This window comes from Felis catus, chromosome A3 (assembly GCF_018350175.1).
Source record: "Felis catus isolate Fca126 chromosome A3, F.catus_Fca126_mat1.0, whole genome shotgun sequence".
Taxonomy (NCBI): Eukaryota; Metazoa; Chordata; class Mammalia; order Carnivora; family Felidae; genus Felis; species Felis catus.
In genome coordinates this window covers 31999794-32017363 of record NC_058370.1, presented here as the reverse complement: position 1 = coordinate 32017363, position 17570 = coordinate 31999794, and the positions used below count along the sequence as shown (strand labels likewise).

General features: G+C 43.6%; 1 protein-coding gene across 12 annotated transcripts in view; it reads right to left on the bottom strand.

The window, feature by feature from the left end:
* SHLD1 (shieldin complex subunit 1) overlaps nt 1–17570 on the bottom strand; it is a 100127-nt gene that overhangs the window by 41647 nt on the left and 40910 nt on the right. Inside the window, exon 4 of one of the 12 annotated variants that reach the window (XM_045053854.1) lies at nt 1127–2586. The exons of the other annotated variants lie outside the window; for them this stretch is intronic. Coding sequence (XP_044909789.1) covers nt 2582–2586 — 5 coding nt within the window. The 3' untranslated portion in view covers nt 1127–2581. Of the gene's footprint in view, nt 1–1126; nt 2587–17570 lie in introns of those variants that run through there. 12 annotated transcript variants of the gene reach the window in all.

Below are 17570 nucleotides of genomic sequence, written 5' to 3'. Positions count from 1 at the left end.
CATGTGACTTGCTCAAGACCAGACCTCAGGTCTCCTATGGGGGAGAATAAAGGAAGGGCTCCACGAACAAGATGGTACTGGGTCCCTTTCTTTCCCTTTTGGAAAATGAGCATTGAAAGGAGCACAGACCATGGCCTGGAGAAGGTGTTCCCAGGATGTTGCACTGAAGAAAGGTTCCCTCCTCGGATTTCCTACAACTGAAGCCTGGTCAGTGCCCCCATCAGTGAACAAAACAGATGGGGCTTCTCCTTTGTACGGGATCACTGGTCTTATTCAGGTTGAGATTTATTCACGCAAACTCGAAAGTCTTTTGGTGATCAATTCCTGCCTCTCAGGTGTCAGCTCTTTGGCCCTATAATATGACAAGGAATTGTACAATTGGCTGAGACTTAGGGACATACACACACACACACACACACACACACACACACACAACCCCATGGCTCTGGGTTTTCACTTTTATCTCTCTCAAGAAGATACAACCAACATGATAGACTTTTAAATGGAACTTTGCTGAACCGTGGCACACAGTAGGTGCTCACTGAATATTGGAATTTACTTTCCGTCTTAACATAGCCCATGTGGTAGCCAGCCTCCAAGATGGCTCCCAAGGATGGCCCTCTCCTGATATGCACACTCTTGTGTAGTCTCCTCCCATGCCGTAGTGGGATTGGTCTGCGTGACCCATAGAATAGGCAGACGTGATGGTCTGTCACTTCTCAGATTAGGTTTTGAAAGGCACTGTGGCTTCTGTTTTGAACCCCTCCCCCTCCAAGTCTCTCTCTCCTCACTCAGGCAGAAGTCAACTGTCATGTCTTGAGGACACAAGGCTGTGTCCCGTGAAGAGGCCCATGTGGGCAGCCAAAAACTCCAGCCAAGAGTCCCATGAGTGAATCTTCTTGGAAGCAGATTCTCTAGCTCTAGTCAAGGCTTCAGCTTGATTGCAACCTCATGAGACCCTGAACCAGAACCCTCCGGCTAAGCCACCCAGACTTCTGCCCCCAGAAGCTATGAGATAATAAACGTTTATTGTTTTAAGCCACTGAGTCGTGGGGTAATTTGTTATTACTCCCGATAGATACCTAAGCTCCCTACCCCTCAATATCCAGCATGTTATAACAGTAACTATAGTTTTAGTAAACTGTATTTTAGAGGTTAAAAAATGTTGGCTACAGATTTTCAATAAATTTTAAAGCCCCTTATTTAATATATTCATAATTAATGGATTTTTCAGTTTTCTCTGTTGATTGAACTCAGATAGTAAAAGAATTTTCAAAGGCCTACAAATTGCTGCCATAACATCCAATACCCAAGCAAATTGTGTATTTCAAAGGAGGATTAGGAAGGTCTTTATTTTACGAGGCTTTAGGGGAGCTGCCTTCCCAGCAGGCTCTCCCTGAGCACCTGCTGAAGTCCTCCGTGCGGCTCTCAGACTGCTCCGATCTAGGACAACACAGGGGCTTTTAGGTATGGCCTGGCAGGCTTTGTCATCCCTGGTCTCTTTCTCTAGAACACTGTAAATCAAAGGCTCTGGCTAAAGCTTATACATCAAACATGGAGATGAAAAGAAGACAAGACCAAAAGAGACATAAATAAAACCTTTCCCTGTGAGACAGTATGGCAGCTGGCTAAGCCATCACTGAATGTCAGCCTCAAGTAACATTTTCCCTTCTTTATTTTATGAACTTAGCCTGATCTTTCACAACGATTCTTTTTTAAGCCTACCCATGACAAACAACTCCAAGTTTGCCTAGTAAAAATACCACTGTAGGAGAATGTCTTCTAATGGGAACGTTTCAGAGGCTGATTTCTTGGGTTTTCTATTGCTAGAGGGTAAGTTCCAAGATAGAAGAGACCGTATCTAGCTCACACTTCATTTGCAGGAATTAGCACAGTGCCTGGCACACAGTAGGTGCTCACTGAATATTGGAATTTACTTGCCATCTCTGAAGGCCTATCAATCAATCAAAGGGTATCTGTTGAGTGGCTATGGGTATAGCACAGTGCAAGGAGCTGTAAGGACCACGAACTTAACATAACATATACACACCTGAAGCACTTAAAGAGACGATCAAGTCCTCATTGTGTATCCACTGGAATCTAGTAGTTCTTTACACATAAACACAAAGCTCTGACTTTCTTAACAAGTTACGTGACGTTTTAAATATTCTATGTAGTTCCTGTGGTATCTGAAATCAATCACATTCACTGGGTACTCACTGATGAAAGCAAAGGTGAGTATTTCAGTTAATAAGCCAAGTTTGGGACTGGAAATAATTATACGTATAAGGGTGAGAGTATAGATGGCTTTTTTTTTTCCTTCTAATGTTCTGTATATTCAGTATCTCCTACAATTAACATGTATTAGTTTAAAGTCAGAGGAAAATAAATGTACTCTTAAAGGGGTGGAATGAGGTGGAAGGAGGAAAAACATCAGGCAAATCAACAACAAGTCAGGGAAAGGCAAACTGTGATGAAGAGCACAGGCTCTGGAGTCGGCAGATCTGGGTTCAAGTCTCAGCACTGCTGCAGTCTCAGCTGTGTCTCTGGGCAGAGAAGAGCCTTTCTGAGCCTCAGTTTCCTAATCTGTAAAATAGGGATAATAGTGTCTTCTTTGGGTAGAGCACGGAGATAAATGAGATAATACATTGAAAGCTCTCAGCAAAATGGTAAGGATGGAGCCTATGGTGGCTATTATTTCTATATTGTCATGAGTGACAGTGAGTGATATCCGAGGCAACTCTTGGGGTAACTGTAGAAGCCCCAATTTCTACCCCGATAGACAGCTAAAGAGCTTTCCTCTCCCCGCGCTTCCACCACTGTCCTGTTTTACCCTTTCTTCTTTTTTCTCCACTGCTTTGGTCTCTGCCTGTAACACCCACTGGCATGTGTAGGTCTGCAGGTGGGATCTAGGTTAGTGAGGCAAGGTTAAGTCATGTGATCCAGGATCCTGCCATCCTACCAACTCTGCGTGTGATTTCAAGCCTCTTACGCACTCTTGGCAACTCTGTGTCATCTAACCTATAAAATGGTGACAGGGGCGCCTGGGTGGCTTGGTCGGTTAAGCGTCCGGCTTCGGCTCAGGTCATGATCTCGCGGTCCGTGAGTTCGAGCCCCGCGTCGGGCTCTGTGCTGATGGCTCAGAGCCTGGAACCTGCTTCGGATTCTGTGTCTCCCTCTCTCTCAGCCCCTCCCCCATTCATGCTGTGTCTCTCTCTGTCTCAAAAATAAATAAACGTTAAAAAAAAAATTAAAAAAAAAATAAAATGGTGACAGGACCCCTGCCTTTACTTACTGTAGAAAAATATTAGAAGGAAAAAAATCCAAGTAAATAGTCTCCAGCAATGATACAGTAACTGGTACCAGACCTGCCCTTCTGCTGTAAAACAACTAGAAAGCTGGACAAAACAATGTTTTTCAGTTATTGAACACAGGGAGTTCAGGAGAGAGAAGGGAAGCAAGTAAAATGTGCATACAACTGCCCCAACTTTCTGCGTGGAGTCACTTTAGGGACCACAGTGCAAGGAGGGAAAATCCAAGCAGGGCACAGAGATTGGAATTTGAGGTGCCTGAAATTTATGAAGCCAAGTCCTGTAGAGGAGGGAGCCGCACAGAGATAAAACTCCAGAAATAAGCATAGAGATTATTCTTTTGAGTCTTTCTCTGGACACCAAGCTGTACTTTAAAAAAAAATTTTTTTTAATGTTTACTTTTGACAGAAAGACAGAGCATGAGTGGGGGAGGGGCAGAGAGAGAGGGAGACACAGAATTCGAAGCAGGCTCCAGGCTCTGGGCTGTCAGCACAGAGCCCGACGCAGAGCTCAAACTCACAGACTGTGAGATCATGACCTGAGCCAAAGTCGGACACTTAACCGACTAAGCCACCCAGGTGCCCCTAAGCTGTGCATATTTAGAGCAGAAGTCTATAAAGCCAGGCAAAGCCAGGGCAGTTATGACCTGGCCACCTTTTAGAACTCACACAGGGCTGGGGGACACACATGTTTTGACAGCCAGAGTGGAGAGTCCTTGTTGAACAACTGGGGTATTCAATAAGAGAGCCAGAAAGGGACACACCTCGGTAGGAAGCCAGACTAGCGATACGTAAAGGCTGCCCTAAAATCTCCCTAACAAGCTTACAAACAAGCCTTGAAAGGATCAAGTTGACCAGCAAGTAATCTACCAGTTAAGCCATTACTTTATATAAAAATAAATTCCTGAGTATAGGAAAAAAAGTGGTGCATGGGTCCTATAAAGTGGGATATTACTAAGAAGGGACTTTTCAGTGGTTATAGGGAGCTTTACCAAAAGTCCTTTTATTTATTTATTTATTTATTTATTTATTTATTTATTTTCAACGTTTATTTATTTTTGGGACAGAGAGAGACAGAGCATGAACGGGGGAGGGGCAGAGAGAGAGGGAGACACAGAATCGGAAACAGGCTCCAGGCTCTGAGCCATCAGCCCAGAGCCCGACGCGGGGCTCGAACCCACGGACCGCGAGATCGTGACCTGGCTGAAGTCGGACGCTTAACCCACTGCGCCACCCAGGCGCCCCTCAAAAGTCCTTTTAGAGGAGGAGTCAGCAAATTTTTTTCCTGTAAAGGGCCAAAAGGCTATGCAAAATCAGCCCTTGGGTCAGATTTGTCTGGCAACCTCTGCTCTACAGTCTTACTCAGGTGTCCCTGGTCTTTGCACGTCATACTCGACTGAATTAGAATCTGCACTTTAACCAGATCCCTGAGTGACTGATACACACATTACATTTTGAAAAGCGCTGCACTAAAGCAGGGGTTTTTAAAGCTTGGCTGCATATGAAAACCACCTAGGGAGCTTTTAAAAAATTCTGATTTCCCCAGGCTGCCCTCCTTACTTACTAAATCAGAGCTTCTAGAGGTGGGTCCTAGACATCAGTATCATTAAAACTCCCTCCAAGTGATACCAATGTGCAGCTAAGGCTAAGAATCAAGGTTGAAAAGGCTTACTTAGTACAGTCAAACTGTCAAGCTCATCTGCTAGCAGAGAAAGCAGCCTCCCTCTTAGAGACAGATGGATTCCAGAATCACAGAAACTCCCAAGGAGCATGAGTGGTGAAAAAGAACATTAGAGCTAATGCTTTTTTTTTTTTTTTTAATTTTTTTTCTAAAGTTCATTTATTTATTTTGGGGGAGAGAGAGAGAGTGAGCAGGGCAGGGGCAGAGAGAGAGAGGGAAAGAGTCACTTAACTGACTGAGCCACCCAGGAGCCCCAGATACTTTTTTTTTTTTAATTGAAGTATAGTTGACATACAGTGTTACATTAGTTTCAGATGTACAACATAGTGATTCCACAATTCTATACCTTATGCTATGCTCACCACAAGTGTAGCTGTTGTCACCACACAACGTGTTAGAGCTAGTTCTGCATGTCTCTTTCCAGTCCTCTGGTGGTGAGTGCCACTAAAAAAACGTAATCTTAGAGGGGTGCCTGGGCGGCTCAGTCAGTTAAGAGTCCGACTTTGGTTCAGGTCACGATCTCACAGCTCGTAGGTTTGAGCCCTGCATCAGGCTCTGTGCTGACAGCTCAGAGCCTGGAGCCCGCTTCAGATTCTGTGTCTCCCTGTCCCCTCCCCCACTCACGCTCTAGCTCTCAAAAATAAATAAACATTAAAATTAAAAAAAAAAAAAAGTAATCTTGGAAGTGCAGAACGTATTTAAAAAGATGTTACCAATTTCAGTCTCAAAAGTTAAACATTTAGCTAAAAGTAGACAATTTATTAATCTTTTTGATTTTGGGATTATGTTAAGGAATTAATTCTATAGGGCTGAGTTTAGAGGCATTTTAAATTCAGTAATGTTTAACAGAAAATATACAGATATTCCTAAATCAACCACCAATGAGTGTTCAGTACTTTTCTTCAAGATTCTTGGGTCCCAAACAACAATTTCACAGATGAGACTTACTTTTTCCAGTGTTAATAAATATTTAACACCTTTAAAGATGCTTTCTGGATCAATACTCAGGATGCCACGAAAGAGAGGCAGTAATAGGTGTTTTGAGAAAAGCTGGCTCATTTCTTGGTATAAAGTCCAAAACAACCATTTGACTCAGTTCTTTTTGTTTGTTTCTCTGCCTTTTCCTCTTCTGAGGAAATAGTGTTGTAAATATATGATTCTCTCTCCAACTGCTCTTTTCCAATATTTGCATTTTTCTCCCACCCATAGGAAAGTACAGAAGCTCTTTATCCCATAATTATAAGCTTATAAGCAAGAAAAATGTATTAATTTACTCCGTTAATACTAAAATTCTTCCAGACTCTCCTCACAAGTCACCTATCCTCACAAGAGGCCTTTCCTGGCCATGGTGCTTAAATCACACCCCCATCTCTTACATTTCATCCCCTTTCTTCATAGCACCAGCTGATAGATTATTTGTTTTGTTATCTCTCTACCCCTTGTGTACCCCCTCCAAGCATGAGGGCAGTAACTATAGTAAAAGCTCCTTGAAGGCAAGACCTTTATCTGTTTTGTTCACTGTGTATCCCCAGGGTCAAGCACGGGGCTTGGCACATAGTAGGTACTCAAAAATCATTTCTTGGATGAACAAACAACATCCACTGCATTTTTAAAGAGCCTAGTCATCAGGGGTTCAGGTAAACAACCCAATTCAACATGGAGAGAACTGAAAGAACTCAGTATATTGCTGAGGCATAATGCCTGGTGAGAGTGACGCATAGGGCATCGTTGCCTCCCATCGGTGTAATGATTTACTCTGAAAGGCAGAGAAACGGTGTAACTGAGCTTGAAGCTTGGTATAATCTACTAAAAATATGATCCATAAACTCTACAAAAATCTCTCCACCAAAGGAAACTTTTAATACACAGAAAAGAATAGCCTTGCTGTCTTACAAGAGGCCATCCATTCACTTGTTCAATGATACCAGAATTTTCAGAAATGGGAGGAAGGGCTCTTAAATTTCATGCAGCAGCATCTCTAAGCAATAGTTATGATTCATACTACTACCATTTTCCAGTTGCCTGTTAAGCATCAGGGAACTGTAAGCAGTGCTTTCTGCACTATGTATGCCAAGCATCCCAAGCACTGGCCTCTGACTCATGATAGGCCATGATGAAATTCTCACCAGTCCATGGCCAAGTGAGAAAACTAGCAACCACACGAGGCTGATCTTTATTTGGGGATTAGGTCCTCCTTCTATTTCGAAAATTAAATTAGCTTTTCTTTTATGAAATGAAGGTAGATTTGTGGAATCAGTGGTATAGGCTGCTTTCAACATGTTTCCTTGGCAAAATAAAAAGTGGGGCCAATCTATGTTGGTCCTCAAAAAAGAAGGAGGGGAGGGAGAAGGAGGAGGAGAAGGGGAACCAAAAATGTATCCAAGCATTGCCAAACATCTCTAGGGTGAGGAGGGCAAAATCACCCCTGGTTGAGAAATGTGGTGTAAATACCTGAGTTACCTACACAAATGAGGGAGGATGGATGCAGTTGCTATCAAACACGATAGTGGTAGTTAGAAAACTTGTCCGGGCTGTCGCTGCCGATGCCAAGGGCCAATGGCACTGACTCATACTTGCTGGAAGAATGGCACTCCACTCAGGTGTATGCTGAGCTGTAGAACCGGGGACCCACTCACGCAAGGCAAACAGCATTTGCTACATGGATGATGGCAATCAGACACCTGATCACATGCATGTACCTTTAAAGGGAAATAGGGGGCGCCTGGGTGGCTCAGTCGGCTAAGTGTCCAACTTTGGTCTAGGTCATGATCTCACCATTCCTGAATTCGAGCCCCATGCCGGGCTCTGTGCTGACAGCTCAGAGCCTAGAGCCTATTTCAGATTCTGTGTCTTCCTCTCTCTCTCTGCTCCTCCCCAGCTTGCACTCTGTCTCTATCTCTTGCAAATAAATAAACATTAAAAAAAAATTTAAGGGAAATAGGGAGGGGCGCCTGGATGCCTCAGTCAGTTAAGCATCCAACTCTTGGTTCCAGCTCAGGTCATGATCTCACAGTTTGTGAGTTCTAGCCCCACATTGGGCTCCATGCTGACAGTGCAGAGCCTGCTTGGGATTCTCTCTCTCCCTTGCTCTTTGCCCCTCCTCCACTCTCTCTCTCTGTCTCTCTCAAAATAAATAAACTTAAAAAAAAATTTTTAATAAAAAAAAATAATAAAGAGGGGCGCCTGGGTGGCTCAGTCGGTTAAGTGTCCGACTTCGGCTCAGGTCATGATCTCGCGGTCCGTGAGTTCAAGCCCCGCTATCGAGCTCTGTGCTGACAGCTCAGAGCCTGGAGCCTGTTTCCGATTCTGTGTCTCCCTCTCTCTCTGACCCTCCCCCGTTCACGCTATGTCTCTCTCTGTCTCATAAATAAATAAACATTAAAAAAAATTTTTTTTAAATAAAGAGAAATAGGGATTTAACTGTGAATTCAGAGCAAATAAATCCAAGAATCTACTTACAGAAAGCTATATCTGTTAATGCCATCAAGATGGACTCTAACCAGTAAATATTCATTTCATGGAATCAAAATGGATTGCCTATTTTTGTGCAAACATGAACATTCAGATCCTTTCTATTAGGCATACATCTAGTTCTTTGATGACTTTTTAAAAGCTGTCATTTTAATCACTTATGAAAACTGTTTTAGAAAGAAAAATCCACCCCCAAAATTTCTCACCTCCTCTTATGAGAAATTATTCTGTTTTAATTCCACCTATGGAAGCGTATTCTAAGGATGTATGTGCCACAGTGCTGTATCTGCCACTATGGCAACTCGTTAAAAAATGCCACCCCCTTAAATTCCTTCATGGCGTATTAATTTGATGTTCTAAAACAAATATCTTACCATGAATTAATTCCTAGTGAATAAGATTAACCTAACTAAACTGGCTTCTATAACACTTCCACTATTTGTAAATGTGTTTCTTGTACTTTTTAAAAAATATTTTTTAATGTTTATTTATTTCTGAGAGAGAGAGACAGAACATGAACGCTGGGAGGGGTGGTGGCAGAGAGAGAGGGGGAGACACAGAATCCGAAGCAGGCTCCAGGCTCCAAGCAGTCAGCATAGAGCCCAAGGCAGGGCTCAAACCCATGAACTGTGAGATCATGACCTAAGCCAAAATTGGATGCTCAACTGACTGAGCCCCCCAGGTGCCCCTCTTGTACTTTTTTAAGGAGATTTTTTGCTAGGCTTCATTATAAATATTCTCTGCTGAAATCTACTAAATCGCTAATACAGGTATCCCCTACTTTTCCAAAGTTCATGTCTCACCACTTTGCTTTTACAAAAGACCTTCATTAGTACCTATTTTCACTAACCAAAAGAAATCCAAAGAGGATTTTCACTTTGATCAAAAATGGCAAAATAGCGTTCACTGCTTATATACCGAGGCAGCTGTACCTGAGAAGCCAGAGTGGCCCCACCAAGCTCCTTCCTGGGAACTATACTCATAATCTCTGTGTCGAGCCACCATAACTTTGACCTGTGTCTGTGGACATCTGTACTTCATCTCAATTTATTATGTGCATCTGTTAACAAGGTGTGTCCTAAGGTGTCAGAAATGCCTAAAAGAGGTTATTTTTGGAGTCTGGGAATGCTCAAAAAAATTTCCATATAAATTAACGACAATTGCATCTTCACTTCATGCCATTTTGGCTGATGAAAGCTTTCACAGGAACACTCTACTTATGTATATAGCACAAGAAACCTATACTTAAAATACAGCAATAAAGTTCTCAAGATGTGATTCAACTAATGAGAGTATGCATTCACCAAATGCACTGGGTAAGATATCACCGAGAAAACCCACTACAAGATTGTTTGTGAGACTAAAAGAGTAGGAACCACCTCAACATCCATCAATAGACACCACATTAAATAAATTATGGTCCGACCATACAACAGAATACGACATAGCCACTAAAAATATGAGATCTGCGTGTACTAATATGGCAAGATGCCTTGATATAGCATTAAGTGAAAAGAGTAAGATACAAAACGGTAGGTACAATAAAATTCCATTTGCATCTCTAAAAAACAGATACATGTGCTGTTTTGTGTGTGCAATATATGTGTATATGTATGTATGTGTATGTATAGCTATATCAATGTTTATGCTTATAATTGCATAGAAAATATCTAGGAAGATACACAAAAGATATTCACAATTACCTCTAGGGAGAAGCACTGAGGAGACACAAGACTTTTACATTTCATTGTGTACCTTCTGTACCATTTATTTTCCTAAACTTTTCTTTTAAAAGGATCACTACTGGGGCGCCTGGGTGGCTCAGTCTGTTGAGTGTCCGACTTCGGCTCAGGTCATGATCTCAGTTTGTAGGTTCGAGCCCCATGTCAGGCTCTGTGCTGACAGCTCAGAGCCTGGAGCCTGCTTCAGATTCTGTGTCTCCCTCTCTCTCTCTGCCCCTCCCCTGCTTGTGCTCTGTCTCTGTCTCTGTCTCTCTCTCAAAAATAAACATACATTTAAAACAATTAAAAAAAAAAAAAAGGATCACTATTGCCTTCATCACAAGGGGACCTGCCTTCAAAGACAAGCTGCAGTAAGTATTCAACAAAAAGAAAGATATGGTTTGGATTTATTCTCTATAGCTCTTTGCCTGAAATCCCTAATGGCTTCTAGGGAACATGAATCCTGAAGCCTACAAAGAAAGGCTATATCCTCAAAAAGGAAGTCTAAGGGGAGCCTCTTTTCCAGCAATGTTAAAATAATTCTAGGGCATGTGACTTGCCAAAATGGGAACATTCCACAAAAATAGGACTCTAACTTACAAAGCTGCTTTGAATAATGCAGTGTTTTATATATATAGGGATATATCGGGATGGATATTATTTTCGGAAATATTTTCGGAAGTCAAGAGTTTATATTATATTTCTGGATTAAAAAATTTTTTAAACCAATGATATCATCGTGCCAGTTTTGAATCACAGATCAAGCACAATCAAATGTGGCCAAGAGCTGCCCTCGGCCCAGCAGAGGAGAGGGACAGGAGGCAAAGGCTGACTGAGGAGAGGCACGGCCCCGTGGGGCTCCAGCTGAGAGAGGTGGGCACTGTCCTGGCACGCAGCTGCCAGCCAGTGGATTCCTAAGCCAGTGTGTTCACGAGCAAAATGAGAACTCTGGACAGAAAATCACCGGGAATGGTTACAAGACCACTTACTCTCAGACACTAAAAGCAAGTCTTGTAACAGAAAGATACAACAGGGGCGCCTGGGTGGCTCAGTCAGTTTAGCGTCTGACTTCAGCTCAGGTGACGATCTCGTGGTTCATGAGTTCGAGTCCCACGTCAGGCTCTGTGCTGACAGCTCAGAGCCTGCAGCCTGCTTCGGACTCTGTTTCTCTCTCTCACAAACACAAAAATAAACATTACCAAAAAAAATTAAAAAAAAAAAAAAAAAGAAAGATACATGTGGCAACCATCACAGCCACCACTCTGCACCCTCCCCTGCCCCAGGTTACCTCATTCACATGTCCTGCACACAGCAAAACACAAGCACGGGCTGTGACAAGGCATGTTGGTATCCGGACTCGGCAGCATGTCACGGGCAGGCCAACTCTCCCATCATTCTGCAGCGACAGGGAGACGCTGAATCTCCCCATCCATGGCCAGAAGCAGAGCCCAGTAGTCTCAACCAGTCCCTGGGACAACGCCACCCTTCTCCTAATCTAACTCCTTCAGCACTTGGGAAGTAGTTTACCAAAACTGCCTGCCTGACTGTAAGAGTGGAAATGGACTGGGACACTTATTGCAGAGAATCTGTTTCCTCACAGTAATACAGGAAATGATCACTGCTTCTTAATCATCATAAGGGATGGGACATAGGAACGGAAGAAGAGGCAAATTTTTTCATTTTCAACGGGGAGGAAGAATATATAATCCATAAGTGCATACATCATAGACCACCGAGCCTGATGCTTAAAGAGTTTAAAGTGTGGGGTGGGACTTTCATGTGTGACACCTTTGTGTGCCCAACTCCCTTGGGTAGGTATCGTTATCCCCACAAAACGGATTTTAAAACTGAGGCTCAGACAAGTTCTTTAACACACCTAGGGACACCAAGTAAAAAAGTCACAAAGCCCTTCAAACCCCAAAGGCTGTACTTTCTCCCCGTTCGACCGAGAAACGGAGGCCACCCAGGCCCAGCCATGAGTCCTACTATGTTAGACCCACCTCTGTCTGATCACAAATTTATCAGAAAGTTCAAGTACTTACATCCCTATTTTGTTGTCTGTCCCAAATAATCTACCTTTTACCCTTTTTTTTTTAAGGAATTGAACGGATGTTACCTAGACTTCTTACGGTGATCATTTTGCAGTGGATACATATACTGAATCATTATGTTGTACATCTGAAACTACTATAACCTTATGTCAATCACATCTCAATTTTTAGAAAGGTTTACATAAAGGGGCGCCTGAGTGGCGTGAGGCGTCCAACTCTTGATTTCGGCTCAGGTTATGATCTCGTGCTTCGTGAGATCGAGCCCCACAACGGGCTCTGCACTGACCGCACGGAGCCTGCTGGCTTTTGCTCTCTCTCTGCCCCTCCCCTGCTTGCACTCATTCGTGCTCCCTCTCTCTCTCAAAATAAATAAACTTTTTTTTTTTTAAGATACTACATAAAAAAGAAAGTGACACAATGTACTGCTGTAGAAGGGCCTAACGTCCTAAACAATGCAAAAGGGGGTCTGGGGCACTGGTTGATAAAGAAGAGAATGAAGGGGAAACACCATTACCACCCTGCAGCTTCATGACAATTAGACCCAAAGTTAGGCACTAAGGGACAGCTTTCTGAGCTTGGGACAATACTATGTTCCCAGAGGGAACAAGGGCATTCAGGGTTTGCGTTGTTAACATTTTGGTTTTTCTCTCCGCAGATCACCGGAGCATCACCTGGGTTCCCACTGCCAGGACTCCACCAAGATCCCCCCCGCGGGGCACAGGCTTTAGCTCGCCACCAGCACGCAGCCCTCTCTCCAGCAAACAAACTGCCAAGGAGTCTTTGAGTAAGTGGGAACTCTTGGGTTGTTTGTTGTCATTTGCCCCACGCCTGCAAACACTTCCAGAAGTCAACAGGAAACCTCTTGTGCCAAACTGAACAAAACCCTGCTTCTCGGCACAAATTCCTGTTCGATGCACCAGCAGGTGTTTCCATGCCAGTCACAAAGTGTCAAGTGGCACCGGGAGACAGGACTAGGTGACAGGGATGGCTGATGGGCACCTTCATCCTGGGCAACTCCCCCCATGACATTCCTGGGGAACCCCGTATGTCAGGCCGAGACTGACATGTTCTCGTGCAGCCACAGATCAGCTCTAACAAAGCGAAAGGTTACAGACCTGGAGCAAACAAAGCTGGCCTGCAGGAACCGTTGAAGTCACATAAAAAATACAAACGAGACAGTATAAACTGGTCATTTTTTTTTCTTGCTCTGTGCTAATGTTTTGCATTACTTTTATCAATCCAGCACGGAGGCCAACAGCGTCCTCTTTTGACTGAGGAGGCAGGAGACAGGCTCCCAACACCCCAACGGCAAGCCCACCACCACCTGCTCTTGGGGTTCTTGTTTTATTCCTTTAAATGTTAAATTTGAGGCCCAGGCTTCTAGGGAGTTTCCCTGAAACCATGCCACATTTGAAGCTCCCTACCTTTTTTTTCCCCCCCTGGAGAAAGCTTTTTATTCTTTCTATCAGATTCTAAGAGATCTGCAGTTGAACCAAGGTAAAGCAAAAATGCCTTCAAGCTTTCAAGAATGTTGTATTAAAATACAGCCCCTCTTGGGGCCCCTGGGTGGCTCAGTTGGTTAAGTGTCCGACTTTGGCTCAGGTCGTGATCTCCCGGTTCATGACCCCACATTGGGCTCTGTGCTGATAGCTTGGAGCCTGGAGCCTGCTTCAGATTCTGTGTCTCCCTTTCTCTGCCTCTCTCTCTCTCTCTCTCTCTCTCTCTCTCTCTCTCTCTCAAAAATAAACATTTAAAAAGATTTTTAAAACATTTTTTTAATAAAATAAAATACAGCCCCTTTTGAGTTGCAAGTGTTATGGGCTTATGGAGTATGTGCTGAGGACGAATAAATCCACAAAGTGAGAAGGAATGGCCAGGGCTGGTAAACAGGCCAAATGGGAGCTTGAGCAAAATGTAACCCATTTCACGTTGTTTTGGCATGGGCCCTGGCCCTGTAGCATGCTGACAGAGAATTTTAAAGGAATCACCCGGTTAAGCGCGGAACAATGTTGCAAGTGGTGATCACTGATCAAGCTCGGGAGAAAGGATGCCTACTCCTACCACAGCCTCAGTTAAATAACCTAACTGGGATTCAGTTTTCTCAACTGTAAAATGGGGCTAAAAATAGTATCCTCCCCCCCCCCCCCCACCTTTGCTTACTGGGATAAGGCCAAGTAAACAGTAAATGTCAGGGATCATGACTGCTAGTTAGAGGAGAGGTTACACTCCTTTTGTAATCATTTTCATGTGTGACCTTTGCAGTGAACCCTTCCTCAGGGTGAGAGATTTATTGTCATCTCTGTGTTAATTCTTCCCTTTAAGAACATGTGTGGTCACATGTTTTAAAAGCATATTCTCAGCTCTGCCGCTTGACTCTTTCACAACTTCTCTCTTGAAAGGACCAAAGCAAATGTATCTCCTCCACGTTTTCCGTACATTCTATTTTCTGTAAATATCACATGAAGTCTACAATGATTTGAACATTTCTAAGCTCAATAGACAAAATTACAGAGTGGATTTTCCAATCTCTGCCACTTACTGACTAAAAACGTCTTGTGTGTGTGATGCTTTGAACCTCTTCCAGCGCTTTCATAACTACTCTTTATTTTATTTATGTGCTTCTTTATTTATTAATACCTGTACCTCTTCCCATCAAGGACTGAAGGTGGCTTTAAGGACACACAAAAGTTGACAAGTTGGCATAAAATAAAGGCAGAGCCAAGGAAAAAAGAAAACCAAAACCCCTGGGAAAGGGGAAGAAAAAGGCATTATTTCTGTTTCACAGAGAAGGAAACCAGGGCACAGAGCCATGTAATCCTTTTTGAAGCAATGTGGGTTAAAAGCTAGAAATAAGCTGACACGAAGCCAGCCCTACAAATGATATCCTGGGACTCTGAGGCACTGGAAAATTGACTCAAAACAAAACCCACTAAATCAGAAAGACCACCATGCAGCTCAGCGAAAGTGGGCAGAGAGATGCGGACCCCTCCCGGGAGAAGCCCTGGGAGCTGGATGGGAACAGAGCTTGGAGGAAATGTGGCACTGACAGCAACGATGATGAACCATAGCACGGATCAGGTATTACTAAGGGCCAGGCACCATTCAAGAACTGTCACAATGTCCCCTCATTCATGACTCACCACAGGGTCTTACGACATAGGCTAGTATTACTCAAGTTTTGCAAAGGAGGCCCAGAAAGCTTAAGTAGGTAACTTGCTCAAAGTCATAGAGTGGGTGGAGGATTTGGACCCAGGCGGTCTGACCCCAGAATGCACTTCTAACCTCTGTCCCCGGAGACCTGATGCAGGCAGAGGCCATCAAAGGAAAGTTGGGTGACCAGCTGAGAGAGTGGGAGAGTGAGGAAAGCAGTCATGGTGGGTGGGTCAAGGAGACTGCAAGGAAAAATGAGGACTCGGCTAGGAAACCAAGGAAGCCAGGATCTAAATCCCCGTGGTGGACATGCCTTTTATTTTGATGCTGGCAGCTTGATGGAGGTATTCCTGAGTGACTTCATGAGGAGCCAGGACACTGCCTTACTTCCAAAACCAGCCTGATCTATGAGACAGGATAACAGGGTGCTGTTGTTGTTGATGTGGATGCTGCTAAGGATATATGATTATTTAGGAATCCTTTCATCAACAACAATAGCGTCTGCTTTAGTGTTGCCATTCAATTCAGCTAGTATTCGCCGAGCACATACTGTGTACCAGGCACTGTAGTAGGCATAGTGATTTTGAACTCAGGACTTTACAGACTTTATGTAATTTCCATAGCACATCAGGTATTTTTAAGCATTAAAAAATTTCTAAATTTTAAAATAGAGCCCTCCTGACTTCTCTGTTTCCAGGATATGAGTGGCTGCCAGCCTCCCAGGCTATTCCTATCACAGCTCTAGTTAATTACTTGCTTTACTGTACAGGGTCCCCTCCCCCTCCCTATACCTTCAGGAGCCACTACTTCCTCCGGTTTCCCTTGGTGCACACTTTGAGCTGTAGTTTCTTCCCTCTGTCAGATCCCTTCCTTCCATGTTGGCCTTTGAGGGGGGTCAGTAAACCTATATGCCAAATATTTTTAATTTTCCTGCTCCAGGCACTTCCAGGATTGCTCTTCCTGGTTCCTTTGTGGAAATGGGGCCATGTCAATAGTTCTGGCAATGAGCTGTGAGCAGAAGGGGTTCTTGGGGCTTGTCCCTTTAAACTGCCAGGGCGACGCCCTCCAGAGTTCTCTTTCTTCCTCCACATGACCAGGGCAACTTTTGAGAAAGGCTGCCAACCATCCTGACCGCCCGAATGAACATGCAGCATCAATGAGAAATCAACTGTGCACTCTCCAATCACTTAGATTGGGGGCTCTGTTACTACGGCATAACCTCACCCCTTCTGGCTGATACAGCCTTTCAAAAAGGCTCAGTATTTCTGGCCCATAGTGACCACCCCTACTTTTCCAGAAGATAGAGAGAGATAGAGCGATAAAGACAGAGACAGAGATAGTGATGGAGATGGAAATAGAGATAGAGACATAGACACAGACGGATATAGACACAGATGTAATTTTTTCTTGTCAGTTCTTGAAAGTTTGAGGGGAAAGAAAGGTAGGATGTGTGGACTACCAGCCACTTTGTTCCAGTCTCTGTATATAAATTATTTACATACAAAAGTAAACAGAAGTTGCAGCGGGGCACCTGGCTGGCTCAGAGGAGCATGCGATCTTGGCATCTTGAGTCTGAACCCCGCGTTGGGTGTAGAGATTACTAAAAAAATAATTAAATGAACTTAAAAATAAAAATAAGTTGCAGCTTTTGAGAGCCTTTAGAGAAATCTCACAATTTGAATCTGGAAATATATAGATACGAAATTTCTTCACAAGATGAAAGGCACAAATGATGCCTTGGAATATAAAAAGCAGTGCACTCTGTATGAACTTACAAGGCAGTCTAGGAAGAACCTTTGCTCCAGCTCAGGGTTTCTCAGCCTCAGGACTATTGACATTTGGGGCCAGAAAATTCTTTGTTGTGAAAGATGGCTGTCCTATACGTTGTAGGATGTTTACTGTCGTCTGGTTTCTACTCACCAGATGGCAGTAGCACTGCCTCACATCCCAGTTGCGAAAACCAAAAATGCCTCTAGGCATTGCCACACATCTCCTGGGGACAGGTCACCTTCAGTTGAGAATTACTGAGCTAGCTATAATCACAAATGGACTTAAACTTTCTCCCACAGAACTGGATATCAATTTTCCTTCCTTGAAGATTAGTGTCATGTTTATATACTGACACAAGTGTTGCCCCAGTGCCACAGAACTGGATCCAAGACAAATCGGTCTGGGTTCCAAAGGTT